The sequence below is a fragment of the Poromitra crassiceps genome (genome assembly GCF_964638095.1).
Source record: "Poromitra crassiceps genome assembly, chromosome: 2".
NCBI classification, from domain to species: Eukaryota; Metazoa; Chordata; class Actinopteri; order Beryciformes; family Melamphaidae; genus Poromitra; species Poromitra crassiceps.
In genome coordinates, this window is record NC_139624.1 from 100,580,950 (window position 1) to 100,608,787 (window position 27,838).

General features: G+C 45.3%; 1 protein-coding gene across 1 annotated transcript in view; it reads right to left on the reverse strand.

The window, feature by feature from the left end:
* Positions 1 to 27,838, reverse strand: part of adarb2 (adenosine deaminase RNA specific B2 (inactive)) — a gene marked incomplete at both ends in the record, with an annotated part of 311,120 nt that overhangs the window by 37,574 nt on the left and 245,708 nt on the right. The window contains one exon of the mRNA XM_083632113.1: positions 8,474 to 8,588. Within this exon, the coding sequence (XP_083488239.1) occupies positions 8,474 to 8,588 (115 nt within the window). The remainder of the gene's footprint in view (positions 1 to 8,473; positions 8,589 to 27,838) is intronic.

Consider the following 27,838-nt stretch of genomic DNA (forward strand, 5'->3'; position numbering starts at 1 on the left):
CCTAATAAACTACCGGTAAACTAAATTCAATCCCTTTGGGGATATTCAGCGACATTTCCCGGAAAAGTGCAGAACATATTAATACATTAATAAAACAAATTTAAAAAAAATTGGCAATGGAGGAGGTCTGGGAACTATTTGGCATTCAACGCCGCTAAATGTGTAACAACAGTGAGAAACAATAGACCTGCTAGTACAGTACGGATAAAGGAACCTATATCATGAGTCACACCATTGCCTGTAAGCAGTGTGCACCCCCATTCCTTCCCAGTGATAAAGTTGAAAAAGGTAACAGAATCTCCCAATTTCATTCCCCTTGCTTTTCCTTGCTGTTCCACTTTGCGATTGTTTAGATCAATTTTGCAGTGGATAATTTCTGCCGCGCTGCTCACTACCCCGCCATGAAATTGGCACTGAGGTTCCCTTCAGTTTGCAGGAGAGAAGAGAGGAGGAGAGATGAATGAAAGAGCAAGAGAGCGAAGTGAGAAGGGAGGGACATAGATAGATAGAGAGCCCCACAGGCTGTGCTGTTTTTAAAGCAGGAATAATCAGCTGCATCGAGGAAAACACAGAGAGAGAGAGAGAGAGAGCGGGTCAGAGGGAAGGAGGCAGCGTACTGTCAAAGGCCCCAGGCACTCTTCACACACAAACACATCTGTTGATTACTGCTGATTCCAGGGTGTCACACCGTGGGATGATGGTGCTGTCACATCACAGACCCAGACACACTGTGTCGTCTCACTATGGCAACCACACACAGTATACAGCGCTGTGGACCAGCCAGTGACAGCACACACATCCCCTCACTAAAGCAACCCAGAGGGGGGGGGGGGGAAACACATTAAAAAAAACACCATGACTCTGGACAAACATAGTACAGGCCGATGGTACAGGCTTGTCTGCTCTGACAACAGGAAAATGTAGTTTTTTGTGTGTGTCCAAATTCACAAGAGAGGAGCACTGCATTTGATCCTTAATGATCAAATGATGTCTTGGATTTTTATTTAGTTATTTAGTTATTTATGTATTTATTTGTTTATTTATTTATTTTGTCATGAACTACTGTACTTCTTTAGATTTAATTTAATGCATATATAAAGACCTCCGATGCATTGGATTATGCTGTCACACATTTTTGTCATTTCCAAATATCAGCTACAAAAAGATGGGGACTGAAATAAAAGGTTATTTGAAATAGTCTTTGTATGGCTCTCTTTGTATTTAACTTAGGCTGCTATACTGTATCTCATATTTTAATGCATTTACTAATATTCTTAGTATAACTATCTATTTATTCCTAATTAATGTATATAATGTATGTATGTATGTATGTATGTACAGTATGTATGTATGTATGTATGTATGTATGTATGTATGTATGTATGTATGTATGTACTGTATGTATGTACTGTATGTATAATATATATATATGGATGGATCTATCTATGCATCTCTCTATTTCTCTATCTATCTCTCTCTACTCTATCTATTCATCTATCTATATTTAGTCAGAATCAACACATTTATCAAACAGCGACTGTATCTGCATGCCCTCTGCATCTCTGCTCTAAGGCTAATGGGGCATTACTTCCACCCCACAACGCTCTGTCTGCATGTTGGCAAAATGGCCTCTTGCCACCAGGCCACATCATACATTACCCAGCACTGCAGCAGTGTAGGAGTCATTTAGCCTATGCACACGGCCTCACCTGAACTTATATTTCGCTTAAAGTAGAGCTGAAATGAAAAATGACCTTTTAACTATTTTAGATCACATCCCTGGTCATAGAGTACACCTATTTAACAATGTATGCAAAACAAAACAAAATCACAAAAATCCAATTTCTTTGGATGTTTACATCAAATTTCTACCATGTTTTCTTCATTCAAAAATAAATCCACAGTGTGCTTACAGCACATATCAGCATGTACTACCAAATTTCAACCAAAAATATCATGACATCCGACAGCTGTCAATCAATCTCCAACTGCCATTTTACCATTGTGCGGTGGTGACACAGAGCTAATGTTAACTAGCTGATTTTTCTGTGGGGGGCGGGGAGGCTCAAACATGTATGGTCTCACCCAGGACCAAATAGTCATGTTCTCCCTCGTCTTACTCCGCCCCCAGCAGCTCGAGGGGTGCGCCTGCCTGCTCCAATAACGGGGGAGATGAAGGGAGTAACGTTAGTCCTCCACAACTGAATAGAGGCTAATGTTAGTGAGGCTAGCATCAAAATCACCCATATTTGTTTTGGTTTGTTCTGAGGCAACGGTCCAATCAAACTCCCAAAACGTTATGTGTCCTCCTGCCTCTCTAGCAGCCTGTTGTCCAATCAAATTCCTGAGAGTCTCTGGTCCCGCCTACAGCCAACGTTTCACTTGGAAATACGTCACAATAAGGAAGTTAATACTCATTTCAGATTACCACAGGAATGAGTCCGGAAGACCTGGACGTTAGCATTTCCGGCTCTTAAGTCAATGGTATTTTTGTATGGAGATTTTGGTTAAATGCTTGTGTTAACCACAGACTTATTGTCTGTGGTTAACACAAGTTTATGAAACACTCAAATTTGTGTTCAGCAAGATCATTTTCACAAATGAGGACCACTTTTATGATTTTTGAAGAGTAAATGTGTTTTTTAATGCGATTTTCAGAAAATGTTTCAAAAGTCATAAAAGTGGTCCTCATTTGTGAAGATTATCTTGCTGAACACAACCTTCGTTGTTTCATCAACTTTTGTGAACCACAGACCTTATTTCATGCATTTAACCGAAATTCCCATACAAAAATCCCATTGACTTTTACACATAAGAACCAGGAAGTGCGGGGACTTCTGCGTAAGCCTACAAACGATGTCATCCCTGCGGTACTCTATTTCAGCTGGACTTTGAGGGGGGCCTGGCTGCTGGACCCTTCCCCTGATGCAGGGCCAGCATTGGACAGCAATGTGTTATTTAGTAACAGGTAGTGTAACAAGTTGCTATTTCGACAACTTCAGTAATAATATTACAGTTACCAAGTAAGTAGGTTTTGTCAGTGCTTGTAAATATCAGAATGAAGTTGAATTATCCAAGAGTGATAGTCCACTTCCATCCCATGCAATCCTCAATTTTAGGGGTGTAACCATAAAGTAATAGTGTAACAATATTGCTCCCAGGGAATTAATAAGTAAAGAAACAATAGAACTTTTGATATGAGTGATGAGTAGGCTAATGAATAATGAATAATGTAGAAGTAGTAGAAAGCCAAAGGAACACAAGAAGGAGTCCTGAACTAAATGTGAGGTTGTATAACATCTGGTCTAGCCAATCCAATAAAATATCCAACAAGCATGTATTTTCTAAGCGATTTTCATCTGAAAACATCAGTTGGTGTGGGCGCTTTTATCCAGCAATCATGATAAGGAATCATTGCGAGGGAGCCAGATTCATATTTCAAACAGAGGACATACTATGTAAATGGCATGGCCATGAACTTTACAATGATCTATAATTAAACTAAAACAACCTTACTGCAAATCTATTACCTGCATATTTTTATGGTTATAAAACAGTGTTTCTTGATAAGCAACTCATTATATCTGAGCACCATAAAGCCCACATAAAAAAAAAAAGTCCCCCTTAAAGCATAATGAGCTCCCAAGGTCAACCATTCAGCTAAATGGCATATGAATGAGTTGACTCAACTCATTTATATGCCATCTAGCTGAATAATAAAATGTTTCATGTGTACTTTAAGTGGATGTCATCAGACGTGTGTCGCAGAAAATCTCTGAAAATACTCTTTGCGCTATAAAAAATAAAGTTGGCAAGAGTAGAGAATGCACCCTGTTGAATGTTTATTAGCTTTAACAGTCGAGTGGCTCTGAACATAAGGTTGTCTTTGTGAAATGCTACCAAAGCTCTCAAATCTCTTTGTGCCGCAGCACACCCTGGACACATCTCTGATCATTTCTCTCTCTTAGCGAGCGGTTTTGTCGCCGGATGTGATTATTGAACGTCGAAATTTTCGCGGCAGGGAAAAAACAGATAAACAGTAAAGGAAGATCCCTCTTTGAAAAGCGGTTAGAACCATGGCTTAACCGTCATTTGTAATCAACTTGTTTGAAACCCTTCTCGCTCTCATCTCTTCCTATGAGTCCCTGTGGGTTTTTCTCCCTGCATGCTCTCAATAAAGCAGCCTCGCAAGAAACTTCAATAAATAAATAACGCGGCGCTTTGCCATTTTGTCACACGGCCGCTCCTGATTCTTTATGTCTTTGAGCACATCTGAACGCTGTTTACCATCTCCAGACACCTAACGCTATCACAGATCGATTCAAACCAGATTTTCCACGCCATCCAACAGCGTGCGCGCCGGGGCACTTTGCTTTGGCATCCACCCTCACAACAACTCTCTGCCTGGCGGTGAGGCTAATCTCGCCCAGGTTGGGGCTAAACTGTCTCGATGGGACGAGGGGCGGTGGGGCGCTCACTGTCTGTCTCCGGTTCAAAGCCAGGACCCCGATTAATATTCCTGAGGCAGAGAGAGACAAACGGAGAGAGAGAGAGAGGACTTCATAGGACCCCAGTGTTCCTGTCAAGTTTGGTGTCTGACTGCACGGCCGTGTGAATACTTGCGCAGCCCTACGTCTGGATCTTTGAAGATAACGCCTGCTATTAATAAACAAACAGAAGCAATTACTGGGAGGCAGAGGAGAGGAGAGGAGAGGAGAGGAGAGGAGAGGCAGAGGAGAGGAGAGGAGAGGCATTGGATTAGGTCAGGGCGAGCGCTCGTCTCACTGAAGTCTAAACCGATGAGCTGCTTCTCTCCAAAGACAGCACAGATACCAATCCCTCCTCACTGACCCCTGCTCCCACACTGCCTGCCTGCAGCCACACACTCAGGACATAATGCTTGTGTGTGTGTGTGTGTGTGTGTGTGTGTGTGTGTGTGTGTGTGTGTGTGTGTGTGTGTGTGTGTGTGTGTGTGTGTGTGTGTGTGTGTGTGTGTGTGTGTGTGTGTGTGTGGAGAGAGAGAGAAAGTGTATATTTAAGCAATAGTTCCAGACAGGCCGTGGTATATGCTTATTATACCACACCTAAGGGTGGTATGATAAGCTGTGGTATAATAAGCATAAAGCCCTGAAGTGAACAATTAAGCAATATAGCATGAGAGCAAGTGTGTTGTGGCAAATATATCCCGCTGATCAGTTGTTATCCCACGAGGCCGCAGGCCGAGTGGGATAACAAGTGATCAGCGGGATATATGCCACAACACACGCTGCTCGAGTGCTATATTGCTTTTATAAAACGGTTTCCAAGTATGATAATATAAATATAATAATAATACTATAAGTCCGACTGGCATGGTATTCTGATAGAGTCAGTTGAAACACTACTGTAAGGCGGGACCTCTAGTAAGAAGATAGACGTGCGGGTGATTTGATTGGATCGTTCTGGAGACTGAAGTTGACATTGGCCAATCCTGGCGCTTGCTGAGAAGCTGACAGCTTTCTGGAAACCCCGACAGGCAGCTCGAGCGCAGCGCTGCATTCTCAGCGCTTGCTGAAAAGCTGAGTGCTTTCTGCAAAGCCCGACACCAACTAACGTTACGGGGTTAAATGCGGGGTTAAATGCGGGGTTAACAGCTTTTTTTTTTTGCAAAGAAGACATTAGCCCGCATCTATTCTTGTACAAAACATAATTTTCTGCGAAGTATTAGTAAAGTTATAAGCGAAGATCGATTCACAAGGATCTGACAGCTGTCTCCGCCATTTGTTTTTTTTGAGGTAACCAAAGGCTTTTAGTAAGAGAGTTGCCATGGCAACCAATAACCCATGGCCATGGGTTATTGGAGTGGGTTATTGGATTTATACAATGGCTGTGAACCAATCAGATTGCTTGATTTGAGAGAGCCGTTTTATAATTGCTTTTAGAAAACGATTTTGCAAGTGGGGTGTGCTTTTGATTCCAGTCTGGAAGAAGATTTTATCACCAAGGTTTTGAAATACCAACTGCTCAAGGATTCCATTATACAGCTTGGGTATAATTGTAAATTGCTTGTTTTCATATTTGGAAGCCTTGGTAATAGAGAGCCCCAGGAACGAGTCCGGAAAACATCGATGCTAACACTTCCTGGTTCTCCACTGTTTTCGCCTATGGGGTTTTTGAATGGGTTTTTGGCGCAATGCTTCTAATAAGGTCTCTGGGCAACGCAAGCTTAATCAAACGCGCACCAGTGTCCAGTAGGATAATCTTCACACATGAGGACCACTTTCATGAGTTTTGAAGCATAAATGCGAGCCCTAAGATCCCATTGGCAGAAACAGTGAAGAACCAGGAAGTCCGGGACTTCCGTGTTCCGACTACAAAAATACATCATCCCTGGGGCTCTCTATGTCCATAGGCTGGTCGTAAGTGGCCTGCAGAGGGCAGGACTGCCCAGACCGAGAGCCAAGGCTCTGGCCAGATTCTGCTCTATTTCTGCAATAATTGGCAGTCGCCACATTTGGAGGAGGCGCTGTTTCCTTTATCCATAGATTCAGACTAGATACATCTGTCACTATGAGATTTCCCATGGTTTGTGCATCTATTATGGTTTGTGTTCAAGGATTTTTTGTCTAAATGTGAACACAAATAAAGATATTAAAATGGGTGTTTCTGACTGATACTTTATATACAAGATGGTTTTATTGCCTATGTAGTATGTGGGATGACATGAACTCCAGATTCTAGTAGTATAAAGTGGTCCCGTTCTGGAATTGGAATGCTCCCAACATGAAATCTCTGAGTCTCATGATCAGAGAGTATCCACTTATATATCATCATATTTGGATCATATCTTGGAATATTCAGGGAATAATATCCTCATCAGATATAATCAGATATGACTTAAAATGACTACCGGTAGTAATATTTTGAAATATCCAGACAGCAGAAATCACTTGTGTTTGGACTTCAAACATGGTTACTGCTCATATTTATACAATATTCTGACATGGGACATGACTGTGAATCTTCTGCAGATATGACAGCTGTCCATTTCTGACTAGATATTTTCAGAATATGAGATGGTTTTATATTGCATATCTATCTACAGTATCTGGCATGACATGAACTTCTAGCAGTATAAAGTAGTCCCATTCCGTAGTTGGATATGCTCCGAACATGAAATCTGTGACTCTCATGCCCGTAGAGTATCCTCTGTATCATCATATTTAGATCATATCTTGGAATATTCAAGCAATAATATCATATCTTTGGATTCTTGGAATTTTTGTGCAGTGCATACTCATACATATGGGTATGTGTAAATGGTAAAATGGTAAATGGACTGCATTTATATAGCGCTATTCACCCATTCACACACCGAAGGTGGCCAGCTGCCACAGCCATCGGGAGCAATTCGGGGTTCAGTGTCTTGCCCAAGGACACTTCGACATGAGGACTGGAGGAGCCGGGGATCGAACCACCAACCTTCTGATTCATGGACGACCCGCTCTACCTCCTGAGCCACAGCCGCCCCTAAATGTGTACTTATGCACAAAATTTAGTGGGCCTGTGTGTGTGTGGGGGGGGGGGGTAGTGTGTGTGTGTGTGTGTGTGTGTGTGTGAGAGAGAGAGGGTGAGGGTAAGGGTGTGTGTGTGTGTGTGTGTGTGTGTGTGTGTGTGTGTGTGTGTGTGTGTGTGTGTGTGTGTGTGTGTGTGTGTGCATATACATACATACTGTATATATATGTGTGAGCACCTATATGCATGGGACTAGTGTGTAAATTGATGTACGTGAGCTCATGTATACATGCATGGCTGCCCATGTGCCTCTGCCAGTGGATGCATGTCTGTCTGTGTGTCTAATTTGCCATTACCACCTGATACATGTAGCATCGACACACATCAGCAATGAACTCAAACCAATACAATCTCCAGTAATGCCTGAGTGTTTCATGCTCCCCGTGCTGGAGCAGAGCCTTAGTGTGGACCCCCTCCCGTCCCGTGGCTGTTCCCCTCAGACAGCGTGTCACTCAGTCAGCTTTCAGATTAAGTTTTAAGCTGATCTAGTTAAGATTCCCACTGTGGCATCTGGAAGTGCTGTCAAAGCCGCTGCCTGAGCACGGCGAGTCAGGCCAGCAGCATGCAGCGCGGTGACTGACACTCACTACCATGTCTCAGTCTCCTCAGAGACTCTGCATAGTCAATAATTCATCAGGAGGGTATACGTACGCTGCACTCTCCTGCAGGAAGGAGCGCGAGGTACGGCATGGAGTGGCATATCTCTCCCTCTCTGTTTTCCTTCCGTCCCCCTCTCTCCCCTCGATTTATCACCACGCTCTCAATCTAGGATTCCTTTCCATTTCCTGCTCTCTCTCTCTCTCCTCTCTCTCTCTCTCTGACTCTCTTTACCCCACCTCCCCCTCTCCACCTCACACTCTATATTGCACCACTTCAATAATTCACAGTCATATATAAAAGTCAATGAAATTTGCCATACCTCGGGTCATTACGATGCCTGCCAGGGATTTGTGTCGAGCGTGCGCAGGGCTGCAGCCGCCCACCAGCGACCGGTACTTCTCCCTCACCAAGTGGAATATTGAATCGGCAAAGTCCTGAAAAACACAAGCGGCTCCCTTCATTTCCACTGGTTGCACAATCTGTGGAGACTGACTGCACAGGTTGCATTCTGATGGGTTTTTGTGATTTTTTATAAACTGATAAAGGATCATAAGCTTTTTTGGGGTGATTGTCCCGCTGGTGAATTTACTTGTTAAAGGAACACTCTGCCCATGTTCAACCAGCTTTGTATCATTAGAACATCAGTAGTATATCAGAAAACTGTAAACTGTTTTGAAGTCTGTCATTTAATTTGACAGTTATTGAGTGTTAAAGTGTGGACCAGTGACATCACTGGTCCACACTAACTCAAATTAATAACTCATTAACTCAAATCAACTCTCAATAACTGTCAAACTAGATGCATGATGAATAGTTTGACAGTTATTGAGAGTTGATTTGAGTTAATGAGTTATTCATTTGAGTTAGTGTGGACCAGTGATGTCCACACTTTAACACTCAATAACTGTCAAATTAAATGACAGACTTCAAAACCGTTTACAGTTTTCTGATATACTACTGATGTTCTAATGATACAAAGCATGGTTGAAAATGGGCGGAGTGTTCCTTTAAGCTATGAGAACATAGACACCAAAATCATCCATAATGACCCTGGTAGATCTTTGGCTCTGGTCTGGAGCTCCATGCTAATACACTAGCATTATTCAAAGTAAGAGGACTGACATTTAACAATTATATATATATACAGTATATATATATACACACACACATATATATATATACATATATATATATGTGTGTGTCACTATCACTCCACATAGTGTCTGCTAAAGTGTTAGCATGAAGCAGTGGAGCCAAAGATCTACTGGGGACAGACAGATGATGTTACTGTGTGTCTATGTGATGTACTGGGGACAGACAGATGATGTTACTGTGTGTCTATGTGATGTACTGGGGACAGACAGATGATGTTGGTGTGTGTCTATGTGATGTACTGGGGACAGACAGATGATGTTACTGTGTGTCTATGTGATGTACTGGGGACAGACAGATGATGTTACTGTGTGTCTATGTGATGTACTGGGGACAGACAGATGATGTTACTGTGTGTCTATGTGATGTACTGGGGACAGACAGATGATGTTACTGTGTGTCTATGTGATGTACTGGGGACAGACAGATGATGTTGGTGTGTGTCTATGTGATGTACTGGGGACAGACAGATGATGTTGCTGTGTGTCTATGTGATGTACTGGGGACAGACAGATGATGTTGGTGTGTGTCTATGTGATGTACTGGGGACAGACAGATGATGTTGGTGTGTGTCTATGTGATGTACTGGGGACAGACAGATGATGTTGCTGTGTGTCTATGTGATGTACTGGGGACAGACAGATGATGTTGCTGTGTGTCTATGTGATGTACTGGGGACAGACAGATGATGTTGCTGTGTGTCTATGTGATGTACTGGGGACAGACAGATGATGTTACTGTGTGTCTATGTGATGTACTGGGGACAGACAGATGATGTTGGTGGTGTGTGTCTATGTGATGTACTGGGGACAGACAGATGATGTTGCTGTGTGTCTATGTGATGTACTGGGGACAGACAGATGATGTTGCTGTGTGTCTATGTGATGTACTGGGGACAGACAGATGATGTTGGTGTGTGTCTATGTGATGTACTGGGGACAGACAGATGATGTTACTGTGTGTCTATGTGATGTACTGGGGACAGACAGATGATGTTACTGTGTGTCTATGTGATGTACTGGGGACAGACAGATGATGTTGCTGTGTGTCTATGTGATGTACTGGGGACAGACAGATGATGTTACTGTGTGTCTATGTGATGTACTGGGGACAGACAGATGATGTTGGTGGTGTGTGTCTATGTGATGTACTGGGGACAGACAGATGATGTTGCTGTGTGTCTATGTGATGTACTGGGGACAGACAGATGATGTTGGTGTGTGTCTATGTGATGTACTGGGGACAGACAGATGATGTTACTGTGTGTCTATGTGATGTACTGGGGACAGACAGATGATGTTGCTGTGTGTCTATGTGATGTACTGGGGACAGACAGATGATGTTACTGTGTGTCTATGTGATGTACTGGGGACAGACAGATGATGTTGCTGTGTGTCTATGTGATGTACTGGGGACAGACAGATGATGTTACTGTGTGTCTATGTGATGTACTGGGGACAGACAGATGATGTTGGTGTGTGTCTATGTGATGCACTGGGGACAGACAGATGATGTTACTGTGTGTCTATGTGATGTACTGGGGACAGACAGATGATGTTGCTGTGTGTCTATGTGATGTACTGGGGACAGACAGATGATGTTACTGTGTGTCTATGTGCTCATCACCTAATGGGAAAGTTGAACAAAGTTTAGCAAAAGCTTTCAGGATAATTGATGCCATGATGTTAACTGTCAAGGACCTGGTTTACAGTTCAGTACATGGCCAGTCAAAGCTGAGAGACTGAGCAGTTCAAATGAACTTTGGATCATTAAATAATCACACGAATGAATGCATGCATACAATTATACTTACATTATATATTGTTTAATTAGAATTCAACCCACAATTCAAAATAAACACACACCCCACACACACACACACACAAAACAATAACAACAGGAGGACTCTGCACAGGACTGGCTGAAGTCTATATTATGATTATTTTCTGACAGCTTTTGAGCGCATAATGACATTTTCCAATCTGTGTTCTGTCCACTGCAAAGTATAGGCCCATTTCACGGCAACCGTTTTGAGTGGGTAAAGCCGGAAGTAAAGCAGGTGTACTCGATGACACTGGAACACCTAAATGGAATGGAAGCATCATTAATGATATTGATTACACCTGCTTTACTTCCTGCTTACGGTTGCTGTGAAATGGGTCAATTCTCTGACATGCCATCCTTATGAATGAAATACATTGTTATTGATCCGATCATGAAAATGCATACTTTTATGTAGATTCATACATAAATATAGCCTTATATAGGTATTTATAAAACGGCTCTCTCAAATCAAGCAATCTGATTGGTTCACAGCCATTGTATAATTCCAGTAACCGAGTTCAATAACCCATGGCCATGGGTTATTGGTTGCCATGGCAACTCTCTTACTAAAAGGCAGCCCTGCGCTCAGCTCCGTGTTGGGCTTTCCAGAAAGCTCTCAGCTTCTCAGCAAGCGCCAGGATTGGCCAATGTCAACTTCAGTCTCCAGAACGATCCAATCAAATCACCCGCACGTCTATCTTCTTGCTAGAGGTCCCGCCTTACAGTAGTGTCAAAACAAAAAGCTACTCGCTTGCAGCCAGACGCATGATGGCGCAACTCTCTTAGGCTTTGGTTACCTCAAAAACAAAATGGCGGAGACAGTTTTCAGATCCTTGTGAATCGATCTTCGCTTATAACTTTACTAATACTTCGCAGAAAATGATGTTTTGTACAAGAATAGACGCGGGCTAATGTCTTAACCCCTCTCTCGTGTGCCCTCACTCTTAACCCCGCATTTCTAAATAAGACGTAACGTTACTTGGTGTCGGCATACGGCTCTGGTGTCGGCCTTTGCGAAAAGCTCTCAGCAAGCGCCAGGATTGGCCAATGTCGACTTCAGTCTCCAGAACGATCCAATCAAATCACCCGCACGTCTATCTTCTTGCTAGAGGTCCCGCCTTACAGTAGTGTTTCAACTGACTCTATCAGAATAAAATGCCAGTCGGACTTATAGTATTATTATTATTATATTATTATACTTGGAAACCGTTTTATAAAAGGATTATATAGCACTCGAGCTGCGTGTGTTGTGGAATATATCCCGCTGATAAGCTGTTATCCCACGAGGCCGCAGGCCGAGTGGGATAACAGCTTATCAGCGGGATATGTTCACCACAACACACTTGCTCTCGTGCTATATTGCTTAAATATACAGTATATATACAGTACCTTAAATATAGCCTACCAGCCCTAATCTGTACCACCAAAAAGGGAAAACCGATCCGATCACACCCATTCAAACCATTTGTCCAATGCACCTTACTGAATAAGCAGGAATCATTTATCGGCACTTGTCATAGCCTCTGACCACCCCGCCATCATACCTTCTTCCATCCATTCATTCCCCTGCCAACTATTCAACACTCTCTCTGCCTCCGCTCATCCTTCTTTACTGCTCCCTATACCTTCAGCCAGCAGCACTGCTTCCCTGCTTTACTGCTCCCTATACCTTCAGCCAGCAGCACTGCTTCCCTGCTTTACTGCTCCCTATACATTCAGCCAGCAGCACTGCTTCCCTGCTTTACTGCTCCCTATACCTTCAGCCAGCAGCACTGCTTCCCTGCTTTACTGCTCCCTATACATTCAGCCAGCAGCACTGCTTCCCTGCTTTACTGCTCCCTATACATTCAGCCAGCAGCACTGCTTCCCCGCTTTACTGCTCCCTATACATTCAGCCAGCAGCACTGCTTTACTGCTCCCTATACATTCAGCCAGCAGCACTGCTTCCCTGCTTTACTGCTCCCTATACCTTCAGCCAGCAGCGCTGCTTCCCTGCGGCTGCAGCGTTTCTGTCATGCTGTGGCTTGGAGTGTTTGAATAATTTATTTGCATGTTATATTGAGTGTGGACAGACACAGCTGACCCCAATTGAACTGAGGAAGCAGTGAGACAGTGAGTGCGTTTACATACACACTAAATAAACCCATCATTATCTGATTTATGGAGTTACCAGATTATTCAAGTGGTCATGAAAACAGCATAGTCCCATAGTGGTTTATCTGATAAAGGCCGTTATCGGATTATCTGATAAACACACCTAGCCTTTTGCTGACTCTTCAGTTTTATTCAGTGCAGGGCCCGATCTCAATGTCCACACTCACAGACTCATGGACCTACTTCCCACTACTAAAGTGCATGTAAATGTGTCGATCAGATGATTGTCATTACAGTACCTGATTACATTACAGTTATCAGATTATTGTGTAAATGTAAACGTGCTCATTGATGGCCAACCAGATTGGCCAATGAAATGCCTCATGCTGGGTCCAATGGTGCTGCGGGGGAGGGTATTTTCCTGGAACTGTTTTCGAGAGAGCGGAAGCAACCAGAAAGAGCATGTGTCAGGAGGAACAGCAGAGGTGGGGAGCAGCTGCTAGCCCTGCCTGCAGTCCAGGTGAGGATCAGATGGGGGCAATTTGGTGATGGACAGCGTGGATACCCCTCTCTCCCTCAGCGTACCTATGGGCGCACCGTGATGAATTATGGGGGAGAGGGAGAGAAAGAAGGCCTAGAATTTGCCCCACCACGGCATCCAGGAACCCGCAGGCAGGGTGACGCCCCCCAGCCTCCCTGAGGCGGCGTTCCCCCTCCAAGCAGATGGAGGGCAGCAAGCAGCAGAGCTAGCGCGAGGCAGACGATACCACGTGGGCGAGCTAGACTGGCTGACAGAGGAGCAACCCCCGGAGAGGTCATCATTTCAACAACTATGTCGGCAGGGCACAGTAACGTGGATATTGAGCAGAGGCTGGAGCTTCTGCCCAAGCTGTGTGAGTAACGATATCCACTCTTTTGGTTTGCTGGTGGTGTCAGCTGTGGGCCCAGTGGTTGTCCTAGCTTCCGAAGCATGTTGCCTTGTAGCCGTCGGCGGGTGGACCCCCTTCTGGTGTGCAGAGTGCTGGCTGTCGTCTGTGCCCCTACAGGAAGTGTGCCGTAGCAGCGGACAGAGCGGAGACGAGGGCCAGTGTAGGACCTGGGATGGGGTCCTCTCGCCATTCCAAAGTGTCGGCATTCCGATCATTGACTTCTATGCTTTCGGAGAGGCGGCCCTTTTTATCTCCAAAAAATGTTTCGCCGAGAGGTTAGGTTTAGGGTTAGGTTCTGGGCGAGGTTAGGCTTAGGCGTGGGGGTGGGAGAGGTTAGGTTTAGGGTTAGGTTCTGGGCGAGGTTAGGCTTAGGCATGGGGGGTGGGAGAGGTTAGGTTTAGGGTTAGGGTCTGGGGGAGGTTAGGTTTAGAGGTTAGCTCCAGCCGGTCCCCCGGGTTAGGGTTAGGGTTAGGGTTCTTTCGCAATGGCGAGACAGATCTCAATTTTGTCGGAATGCCGGTATTTCGGAGTGCCGACATTTCGGAATGCCGAGGTGTCCCCACCTGGGATGACGGCGAGAGAATAGCAGCTACAGACTGCAGAGATGACTGTAACATGGGAGTCTGCCTAAGCTTGTTACTTGTTATTTTATATTTTTCCATAAAGACATGCTATTTTTTAACTACTATTCTTTTGCAATAACTAGTATGTTGAACCTTCAGCTCGTCATGTCTGTGGATTGCTAAGCACCGCTCCCCTCAAGAAAGAAAAGAAGTTGAACAAGGTTAGTGGTTGGTTGGTGGTCAGTTACATTTCCCTTGAGAAGCAGATGATCATCTTGAGTCAGTCAAAACATAGGGTGCAAGCTTACAATATATTTACATGGGACTCATCTCCTCCCCCCCTCTGTCCTTCCATTCATTGATCTTACCTACAGTACACATCGCTCCATACAAACCAGCACTGCCCAGCGGTCAGCCACTAATCCCACACTGTTCAGCAGATGTTGCCAAGCCGCACGCATGGCTTCCCTCCCCCCCCCCCCCCCCCCCCCCCTCCTTAATGCTCTTCATTCTAGTGGTAATCATGGGCTTCGTCTCCAAGTGGCCCTCGTGCCAACAGCACCAATGCGCCAATGGATCAGGAGGAGAGGGCGGCAGAGTGGCAGCCAGTGGGCCTTTTGGACAGATTGAGCCCCCTGATAGCTAAGAGGACGTTAACAGATGCCACGATGATGAGGGACGCAGAGAGCGAGTGAGATGGAAAGAGAGAGAGGGATGGAGGGAGGGAGGGAGGAGGCGAAGGAAAGAGAGAGAGGGAGGGAGGGAGGAGGAGGAGGAAAGAGATGGAGAGAGAGAGAGGGAGGGAGGAGGCGAAGGAAAGAGAGAGAGGGAGGGAGGGAGGGAGGAGGCGAAGGAAAGAGATAGAGGCAGGGAGGGAGGGAGGGAGGGAGGGAGGAGGTGAAGGAAAGAGATAGAGGCAGGGAGGCAGGGAGGGAGGGAGGAGGGGAAGGAAAGAGATAGAGAGAGCAGCTAAATTAGCGAGCATATTGCACTTTATAGCCCTCGTCAGGACTGTGAAGTTCCCACACAGTTGGAAGCAGTGTTCGGGGTGCGCACAGCTTGTGGTGACTGCTGTGACACAGTGTTGTGTGAGGATAATGTAGAACAGAGAAACAGAGTTTTCAGATAGCTATGACAGCAGTATGTGTTCATACTGCAGTGGGACTGAAACATAGACGACATGTAGATCAATATGGACGTAGCCTCATCACGTGACGTCACTCATTGGTTTTTGTGGACTCCAGTTTTAAAGCCGCAAGTTTAGCATTTTGACCGTCGCCAACTTGGACGAGAAGAGCCACAGCGCCGCCTGCTGGTTTGTTTTTGCCCCACATGTAGGCTACATTATTAAGCTCCTCTGGACTCAATATGCCACTGCAGGCGCGGACTGCAACATCGGGCGCTTTGGGCAGATGCCCAGTGGCCTGCATTTTTTTTTTTTTTTTTTATCGATACTTGGCGTCCAAATATCGATACAATATCGTCAGGCAAAATATCGCGATACTATGGTGTATCGATTCCCCCCCCGCCCCTAGTGTTTACTGAGGTAATCAAGTGAGGAGACTGTATAAATGTGCATTATATAAAAAATCACCCCCCACACCCCCACCCATTGTTATGAACAGTGAAATTAGCTATAGAGACCAAAACAATTTTTTTTAACCAGGCTGTAAACATGTTTATTTCTGCTGTAAAGTTGGGCATTTTAAAATGCGGGTCTATGGGGAATGACTCGCTTTTGGAGCAAGCCTCAAGTGGCCATTCAAGGAACTGCAGTTTTTGGCAAATCCGCGTTGGCTTCATTTTTCCAAGACGTAGGTTGCCGCTTATTGGACCAAATTCAGACTCATTTGTGTGCCAAGCCAAACATAATGTGGTTCACTGTGTTCAACAGTGCTACAATTCAGGCGACAGGTGACGGGAAAGGTGAGACGGTGAGAAGACCCACCAAATGTGCGTTGGCACATCGGTGTGACATGGCTTTATTTCAGGAGTCCCCCAAGGTGCTCACCGAGCTATCTGCTCCTCACAGCCGGATGGCAGGTAACAAGAGAGAATGACGGAGGTGTCTGGCAGCCTGAACGCATCAGGGAAGCTCACCTGATGTGGCATGGCCGTCTAGAATGTCCACAACTCTCATGAAAGCAAACTGTACTGGTCTGGGACTGGTGCATTAATGATAGGCTTAAATTCAAAAGTGACCCCTCCTCTGACGAAACGATTGTTTGAATGAAAGTGAGGCACATTGTGGTAGATCCACAACATTTTCATATAAATGCCTGTTCTGCTACAGTACTCTCCATCATCGGCTGAGACTGTACAATAGTGATTCAACCTACAACCAGTTCATGAAGGCTTTTACATTTGCTGTTCTAAACATCAACAGTCAAAAGCAACAACGGTGCTTTGTTGAGAATAAACATAAAACGATAGAAGAGATATAACAAGCCACAGTGTACATGTGTCTTTATTAATACCGTTTGTTGCATTGATCTCTTATCATGAAAGGCGTTGCCCAAATCAAGAAAAACTGATGGAATGTAGGGCTGTGCGATAAAATGATATCAATATGAAAAATAGTTCAATATACTGTATATCAATATGTCGCTTGATAATGGAGCGTGCTACGAGTGACATGCAAACAGACAATCATTTAACAGACAAATCCTAAAGTTCCCATTCGAACATATTAAGTGGCGGACTAGTCTCTTAGAACAGACAAGTTGGCTTCCGCAATTTTCAAATGCTTCCGCCATACCGTCTGTAATTCGTGGGGGAGAAGCATGCGCCAACCGGAATGGGAAGCAGAAAGGCGGGTCTTCCGCTCATTAGTCCAATCAGAATTTTTTTAAGGCGGGTCTTCCGCTCATTAGTCCAATCAGAATTTTTTTCCGTGGACACACGTGTCGTGATTGGTCGGATTCGGTCGAACTTCCTTCCAGTCTGAAGGTTTTTTTCCCAACTTCCTTGTGCATGTTCTGGGGGTGTAACGTACAGACTGTTTAGCTGCATTCGCCGGATGTAGATGAGACAGTCTGTTTTAAGAGACTAATGGCGGACTGGACGTTTGTTTAGTCTCTCCACCTCACACTATTGGGTTTTCCCAGACCCAATGACCCAGTTCCAACACTCAATTTGTGTGTTTTTTAGTTGTTGCATTAACTCATTGAGTGCCAGCCACTTTTGGAGAACGGACGCTCCCAGTGCCAGAGTTTCAGAGCGTTTTCAGTGATTTCTCGAGGCCCACAGAATATTGTGTGATATTACTATGTAAACACTGAACACGCACAAAGAACAATGAGACTCTATTCTATCATCTGCAAAAAAAAGTTTATTGATCCCATTTTCCGTTCTTTAGTTATGAGCCGGAGAAGATAGCTTGATTCATCCAAAAACAGCAATTTTTTTCTAGAAGCTGAGATAATTGGCCTTTTGTGAAATTAAACATTTCAAGCACACACTGACTCTGAAGCTAATCTTTTCTAATGTAGTCACACCTCAAAAATAATTTCCTTCAATAAAACAGTTTAGGCCAGGGAATTTTGTTTGGCAGAATAATATTTTTAGCTACAACCAGCAGCGCTGGCCCCTGCGTGCGCTGCTGGTTGCAGCTTCTTGCTGGTCTTGATTTGCTGCTGGTGGGCATCGGATATTCTGGCTTGCGTTTGTCAATCCTGTCCTGCTGCCTGGGTCTGTCTGGGTGTTGCGTGCTGCTCTGCGTGCCCCCCCCCCCCCCCCCCCCCCCGCCCCGCCCCGCCCCGCCCCGCCTCGCCTCAACTGCACACTCCTCCTCCTGTCTGTGGTGGCTCTCTGCTGAGTTTGCTGTGCGCACAGTGAAGGGTGCAGCTTTTTTACAGCGTTCCGCGTGTGTTTGTCACCGGCAACGATGCTTCCAGTTGAGAATAATAACTCCACGGTGTGGATGTGCGGATGTGCTGTCGCAACCGACACAGAGCGGCTCAATTGTGGGAGCAGATTGGCTGCTGCAGGCACAGCTGCAGTAACGTGCTTCAGCATATCGATGCATACGGATGCGATGCGATTTCCGTTTCCATAACGACTTCTTCTTTGTTTTTTCCTTGCCTTTCTGTTATGTGGAGAGCACTGTCGCCACCTAAGGGTTCTGTAAAATAGGTTATAGACCTCCAATAGCTACAATAGTTGTACCAGAGATGTATCAGGGATTGATCCACGTCCCACCGTCAAAAAACGCAATTGACGACAACCGTCGTCATTGGCACTCTACGTCAGTATTTGAATTGACGACAGCTGTCGTCATTGGCATTCAATGAGTTAACATTAAAATGATTACCCGTGTGCCTTGGTAAATAAGATGATTCAAAATAAAGTGGTTAAATTCAACCTTTTTGCTCATGGTCTTTTTTATCAATAATTATCGATATTGATTGATATGAAATACAGAAATATTCTATATTGATAGATTTGGCTATAATCGCCCAATCTGACAATGGTGGAATCTGACAATGAACAGTAATGCTGAAGGAAAGGATCTGGCGCACACAGTCAATTCAGCAATTTAATATAGGTGCAAACGTTTGCACCTATATTAAATTGCTGAATTGACTGTGTGCGCCAGATCCTTTCTTTCATCATTCACTTAGTCCCTGTTCTGAGAGGCACCGGTTTGCAAGGTTCCTCAGCTGAAGGTTCGTCAGCTGAAGGTTCGTCAGCTGAAGGTTCCTCAGCTGAAGGTTCCTCAGCTGAAGGTTCGTCAGCTGAAGCGCGGATTTCCGTCAATGAACAGTAATGCTTTTGAGGATGGCTCATCTGTGTTTAGTGATGAATTTCCATTTTGTCAACATCGGGTGAAAACCTCGTATCTCCACAATGGCAACTTTTCAGGAAGAAAAATAGCCTTGGCTGGTCTTAGCTTGAGGAAAAATGTATTTCCGAGTTCATCCGTTGGGTTGTGAAAGGGTCTAGCTCAGCTCAAGCGCTGCGGAACTTCCTCAACCCAAAGAGGAGTGTGTGATCCTTCAGCTGTGGGCTAAAGCAAGAGTTACCAAAACGTGCAGAAATCTGCCTCGTCCCTTGTACCTGAAAGTGACATCCAATTAATTGGAACAGAACCCTGCTTGGCTTGGCAGCATCAGCCGGTGTCGGTCACAATCTGAACCTGGAGTCAAGTCGTCCGTCCCCTCTTACAGGCCTTTTATTGATGACATTACAGAGGGGAGAGGAGGTGGCAGCTGAGAAGGCCCAGAGAGCAAAGGTGGAATAGAACCCTGGCACACTGCCCGGCTCTCTGCCCCTCCCCCTTTCTCTCCCTCTCTCCTCCTTTGTTCTTCCCTCACACTCTCTGGTCCTCTTCCCTATCTACCCCTTCACCTCTCTCCCTCTCTCTCTCTCTCACCTCTCTCTCTCTCTCTCTCTCTCACCTCTCTCTCTCTCCCTCTCTCTCTATCTCTCTCTCCCTCTCTCTCTCTCTCTCTCTCCCTCTCTCTCTCTCTCTCTCTTTCTCAGTCTGTTTTGTGATAGAGGGCAGTGATGTGCCAGGATTCGGAAGCCAACATTTGAGTCAGAGCCTATCATTTCCTCATCCTGTCAGTTGGAGTGGGGAAACAACATAATCCACCCACAACAACCCGTCTGACACAAAGAGAAAAGAGCTAACGTCAAATAAGCCCCGTCCTCTCTCTCTGTTTATCGCCTCAGCTAAACATCTGTCACTATTTGCATTCTCTCTCTCACTTGTTTTCCAATTCGCCTTTCCTTTCCTCTTGACACACAGATAATAACACACAAACACACACACGCACACGCACGCACACACACACACACACACACACGGACACGCACACACGCACGCACGCACACACACACACATACACACCCTCTGCTCTCTCTCTGTTTAGCGGGCGAGCTCTCAGTGCCACCTTCAGTGTGGGCCTAATGTGGCATAAAAACGGGGCCAAGGATCTCGCTCCACAGTCAGACGGAACATGGCGGCGACCTGCCACACAGCGAGAGGAGGGCCAAGCGTGCGCCTGGCTGGCTTCCTCTTGGATGAGCCACAAGGTTAACGCTGCTCCGCTAGCCGCGTCGCTAGCCGCATCTGGGACTTGTTTTTAGGCGGGTGATTCAACGTCTATTTAAGGTCACCGTCCGATGTACGGTTGGACTGCATCGCAGGTAAGACGCTCAAGTGGAAAGCAGGCGGACGTTGTGTCTTTCCTGCATTTGTACCGTTGGATTCCACAAACTATTCCTCTTGGCCTCTTGGGGATGCCTAGGTAAACCCATCCCCCACGTGAGGGCTGGTATTACCTAGGCTACTCTTGGGGATGGAACAACAGTGCTAGTGCAAAAACAATCTCCTGAATGCAGTTTATTTGCATCACGTTACAAAATTTCTGGGTATTTAAGTCTTTCAAACAGTTACCTCTTCCTGCAATTTGGTGGTGCCAATGTGTGAACATTGCAAACGCAACTTTAAGAAAAGCTTCCAGAAAGAAAACAACATAAGCTGGACTTGAGGAGAGTAAAATGGGATTTAACCATAGACTGTATAAAAATGGACGTCGTAGCCACTGTGACATCACCTACTGATTTGTGGACTCCTGTATGGAAGCCTTGAGTTTGACATTTTAGACCATCGCCATCTTGGAGCCAGGAGTGACCATATTTGGATGAGAGTGTGGAGCTGGAGAGGAGCTGATGCCTAGCAGACACCTACATGTAGCAGCTAGCCACCTGTCACTCAAAACAGTCAGGCCCTTAATTATGCATAACTTTAAGCTTTAATACAACATAAGTTATATAACATAAGTAAGTTATATAAAAATTCACCCTCCCATACAGCTGTCATGAACGGGGATATTAGCTACTAGGCATCTCGCGCGCTCGATTCCTAGGCTCGCCCGTCCTGCAGCTCGCATTCACAGCTCGGCCGCCGCTGATGATGTCACAATTTATGACATCACTGATGACATCATCACTGGGACAGAGAAACAGACAGAGCCCGAGCTCCCTTTATAGAGAGCCGCAGGGATGACGTATTTTTGTAGGCTGAATGCGGAAGTCCCGAACTTCCTGGTTCAACACTGTTTCTGTCTATGGGATTTTTGAATGGGTTTTTGGCGCGATGCTTCAAATAAGGTATCTGGGCAACGCAAGTTTAATCAAACGCGAACCAAGGTTCAGCGGGATAATCTTCACACATGAGGACCACTTTCATGAGTTTTGAAGCGTAAATGCGAGCCCTAGAAGTAAAATGCTCCAGCTAAGCTAATCCAGAACTACACACTGTCGCATAGGCTTCCACGTCACGTCAGCACTCAACCTGGACTGTTGTTGATGTGTGCACTGATTACCCCGGGCTGAACGGGGCTGAACCAGGTGAGGGAAAGAGAATTTCCGTGTTCGCCCTTTGAAGTGGTGACGTTATTGACGTATATATCCCCATCGACTCAAAAGTGTAGTCTCATTTAGCCGTTTGCTAGCTAGCCGTCCTTTTAACGGCACATAAAAGCTTCAAAACTCATAAAAGTGGTCTTCATGTGTGAAGATGATGTTACTACCATCTGGTTCGCGTTTGATTAAGCCAGCGTTGCCCAGAGAGCTTATTAGAAGCATCGCGCCAAAAACCCATTCAAAACTCCCATAGGCGAAAACTGTGTTGAACCAGGGCTGTTAGCATCGATGATTTCCGGACTCGTTACTGCGGCTCTCTATACTGACGATGATAGATAGATAGATAGATAGATAGATAGATAGATAGATAGATAGATAGATAGATAGATAGATAGATAGATAGATAGATAGATAGATAGCCATTTGAGGAACTGCAGTTTTTTTTTTCTGGCTTTCTTTTTCAGCCCCAGAGGTTGCTGCTTGGATGTAACAAGTTCTTAGCATTCACCTTTTTCGTGGACTTACGTTTCCCATGATTCTCAGCGGTAGCCGGTTGTCGACTTCCTGTTTAAAAAAAATTCACTAGCAAGGAGATGCGCGCCGCTGTCAAAGAGTGGGAACGTATGGCTTATTTTATCCGAAATGGCTAAAAATAGTAACGTTGTGTGGTTGCATAGCGGTGATATTTTACAAAAACGAGGTGAATGTCAATTCACTGGTACTATATGGGCTTATTTTAGCCGAAATTACTAAAAATAGTCTGTAGTGGTTGCATAGCAGTGTGAAATGATTGTGCTGGGGGCTCCATTACAAGACATAGGTAGGTAGAAAGTCACAACAATTATTATGATTATTGTCAGTCTCTTTCGCTATGAACGGCCCTGGGCGGAAACAGGCAACCGGCAGCTGGAAACAGGGAGGGTGGGTGTCATGGAAGCGCCCGCTGTCTCACCATGAAACTCGTGAATAGGACTGGTAGTGAAAATGAGAAAAGCAAAGAAAGTGCAAAAAAGAAAAGATAATGATCTTCAATGCATTTCTGGCCTGTTCTGCTCATTTTCCTGCATTTTTATCCGTCCACCCTCCCCTCACCTCCCCAAAAACTCCTTGTAATAGTTGGCTGTCTGTCTATCCCCAAGGTGATGTGGAATGTCACCAACAATTCTCCCTTCCCCCTGAAGTCAATATTGTGCCAGAAACACAGAATGTCAACAGGGACATTTTCTCCAATGATGCCTGAACCTAGAAGTCTGGTAAACTGGTATCATTTACTATTACTGTATAGGCCCCATATGAAATGATGAAGGAAACTGGCAACTGAGTGACTTAACACTGTAGATTCATGACTGAATACTTTTATTTTAAGGCTTTCCATGACAAGCTCATATGATTGTACACATCCAAATTGGTGAAAATGTTCAACAGCAGCAGCCCTGTCCACTGTGCGTGTTCAATGTGTCATTCTTACAACAATATGGATGCTGGTTTTTGGAGCAAGAAAGGGGTGGGGTGTGGGGTTTGATTTAACCTCCTCTAAACACACACACATCACGCATGCACGCGCGCGCGCGCACACACACATACACACACACACACACACACACACACACACACACACACACACACATCACGCATGCACACACACACACACACACACACACACACACACACGCACACACACACGCACACACACACACACTACAACCCGCCATCACCTTATCACCCGCCTGCAGAGTAGCCCCGGCTGCATAAAAACGGGCCATGTCTTATATTTCTTTATAGAGGTATTTAACAATTCATTCTCTCCAGTTTTAATAGCGTCTGCTCTCTGCCTCCATATCTTCCCCTTCCTCTCTCTGCCGCTCCCTCCTCGCCTGCCGCCACGCGTGAGCCTTTTCAAAGTGGATATCTATGCATTTGGTGGAAGCCTTGCCTCTGGGGGCTTCTTTACATTGTCAAAGAGCCAGACTCCTCGCGGTGAGACACCATTTCCCTCTTGTTTGTTCTCCGTGTGACACATAACATTGCTCTGGAATCGCTCACCGCTCCCTCTCGTCGCTCTCCTCCAGATCTCTATCACCGGAGGAAAGAAGCCCGCGCACATTTGTTGGATCTTCCGTCGCCCGACGCGCCGTTGTCTCGCATGCTTGCAGGCAAAGAGAGAAGCAACCCAATCGTCACGTGTTTGCAACACGTGACTCTCAACATACATTTGAAACAAGACGTCCTTTTAAGGGGCTGACACACCAAAAACACTTGAAAGGACTAGTGGCAACTAGATGCCGGTCTACACGTCACCTCAAGTCTCCTGTGTCGGGGGGGAAATGTGCTTTCGATCACACCGCAAACACCACGGCTGAAGGGCATCCGTGCCTGCGTGAGACCTGATTCATCAAACATTCAATAGAAAGTAGCGTTTGCCTACCATTTCGCTCGCTTAAACGGCTTCGTAATATATAGCTACTTCTAATCGAGAATATGGCTGAAAAAATGTTGCAAATGACACTGGGGTATGTCGGCCCTCATCTGGCCTTTTGCTGAAAGGAAGAGGTGGAAAAATAATGAGAAACCGCACTAAACGGGTGATGCAGCGAGAGGCTCGAGGGACTTTCCCAAAGGCACGTCGTTGTGAAAAAATCCGTGTTGGAAAATGAGCAGAGCATTTTGTGTGCCCTCTCTCCTGCTTTGCTACCCCTGAGCAGCCAATGAGAGTGATTTCTCTCACCAACGACCCGACGCAGAAAAACCGCCGACAAGCTGCCGTTAACTTGAGTCGACTAGAGCCAAGGGTGCGGGATACACCGCAAATACTAGAGCTACATGCGGCCTAATGTCGTTTGCCAGACTCTCTCCTGCGCTGAGTCTGGATGGTCTTAAGGCCTAAATATAGTTCCGCGTCAAGCTGGAATTATGCTTCCCGCATCGGCGAGAACCACAAGTGTCCGTGCGGAAAAGTGACGTCAAATCAGCAGACACGCCCCTGCGCAAGGCTCCTGTGCGGACAGTTTTCGCCTGGCCGTGCACACCCCGAATTTTGTAACTACGCGGACAAAGTGGAGTTTTCAAGACTACAGCTCACTTCCGCGAGCAGAAACCCGCACAGAGTATAAAAGCTCCACATGTTTTCTCGTCAAGATTCCGTGTCTCTCATTTCCGTGCGGCCGGGCCAAACATCAAGCATATACCCAGCTTCACACTAGGGATGGGCATCGAATTTCGAATTTTCGAATAATCGTTGTTATTATCAAGGTCGACTTTTATTATTGAAATTCGAAATTCAAAAAAAAAAAAAATAATAATAATAATTTGAGTGAAATGTTGCATTGTCTCCCCTGATTCTAAGTATAGTCAAATCGCTTGGTTTGAGCAAGTAAAACAATTTTTATAAGCATTTTAAGCAAGGTTTATGGAAAAATGAATGGCGGATGAAATCCCATGAAGAGGGAGAGGGGGTGACTTTGGCACCCCTTTGGCACTCAGACCTGAGCCTACTAAATATTTAATGAACCACTCATGATTGTCAAAACTGTTTTTTATTTTCGAAAATGTCAATGTCATGTAACATGTTCTTTACTTCAGTGGTGCAATGCTTGTTTGAGCTAAAAATCCACAGCAGAAGCTTTTTATATTAATTAATAAAGCCGTAGACTTAGAATCAGGGGAGACAATGCAACATTTCACTCACAAAAAAAAAAAAAAAAAACATTTTTAATTTTTTTTACATTTTTATTTTTATTTTCGAATTTCGAATTAAATTCGAATTTGGCCAGCGAATTTCGAATAGTGTTTTTGCTAGAAATGCCCATCCCTACTTCACACCCCTCGCCGAATGCGCCGAGGGTTGCGCCGCGGTCGGCGAGCCTGTCGGTGTGGCCTGCGTGCAGCTCCTCGAAAATGTGACACCATGGCGTCGACGCGACGTGACCAGCACGAGAGCTGTGATTGGCCATTGCCTTGGAGGCGGCCAAGGGCCACATACGTATATCCGCTTTTCTTCCTTCTTTTCTGTCTTTCCCGACAACGCCATTTGATGATTAAACATTGCTTGCTCCTCATCTAGCAAAGCCTCCTGCATAGCATGCAACTTCGCCGCCATGATTGCAAGTTCTGGTAAACAACACGATTATGTTATATGTAATGGACATGAGGGCACCGGAGTGTGCCACAAGCCACCTAGTGTCTCGGAGGTGTTACTGCAGCCAATGTGCTGAGTGACGTTCGAGTATGTATGTCTCGCTGTCGGCGGCAATCGGCGGCAAGGCTCAAAAGTCGGGGCGGACGCGGAAGTATATTCAGGCCTTAAGTCTCACTCTGGGCTAGCTGGGAAAAAAGGCTCTGTTATATTTAAACCACCCACCGAAAGTACCAAGCAGGCCTGCTTTATTGCACACTACAAATCTGGATCAAAACTTGTCATTTTCAGCGTGTAGCAGTGAGCTAGCGTTGTTGTTGTTGTTTCACAGCGGCAGAGGCATTTGAGAGCGTCCATAGAGCGACACACACATAGACACACATAGACACATAGACACACATAGACACATAGACACATAGACAGATAGAGACATAGACACACATAGACACATAGACACATAGACAGATAGACACATAGACACATAGAGCGACACACACATAGAGACACATAGACACATAGACACATAGAGCGACACACACATAGAGACACATAGACACATAGAGCGACACACACATAGACACATAGACACACATAGACACATAGACACACATAGACACATAGACACACATAGACACATAGACACATAGACACACATAGACACATAGACACATAGACAGATAGACACATAGACACATAGAGCGACACACACATAGACACACATAGACACATATACACACATAGAGCGACGCACACATAGATACACATAGACACACATAGACACATAGAGCGACACACACATAGAGACACATAGACACATAGACACATAGAGCGACACACACATAGACACACATAGACACACATAGACACATAGACACACATAGACACATAGACACATAGACAGATAGACACATAGACACATAGAGCGACACACACATAGACACACATAGACACATAGACACACATAGACACACATATACACACATAGAGCGACGCACACATAGATACACTGTGGCACCCCAGTGCCTCTGATAGAGGGAAATAGACCACAGCAGCGACCCTTCCCCCGAACCAGGCCACTGGGGAAGGTAATGGAGGACAGGTACCTCCCTAATTACCTGCTCACATGCTGGAACAGGAACAGGTGAGCTGCATCAGCAATTAACCATTGGGCTTTTAAGCCGAGGGCAAACAGAAAGGAGAGGAGAGACTCAGGACGACGGTGCTGGTGAAGGAGCTCTCCACCTGCCCCCTGGATGAACAGCGAGCTAAACCCTCCGGGTCGCCGAGTGAAGCCAGTACCCCGGACGGGAAGAACCTATGTTGCCTTATGTCCCCACCCCCACTCCCCTGTTAATAAATATACGATTCTTTTTGGAACTTAAACTGGACTGTGGCTCTACTTATTGCTAATTGTTGCTTGAACTTAGCTCTCGCTAGGCCAGGCTCCCCACATATGGTGGAGAATGCAGGCAACCTGAGCCAGCGCCATTGAAGTTCAAACAAACAATTAGAAATAAGAAAAAAAAAAAAAAAAAAAAAAAAATGGATGGAGCTGTTAATGCCCTCCTGCAGGGGCAGGCGGCGCTTCAGGAAGCCCTAACTGAGCTCTGTAAAGC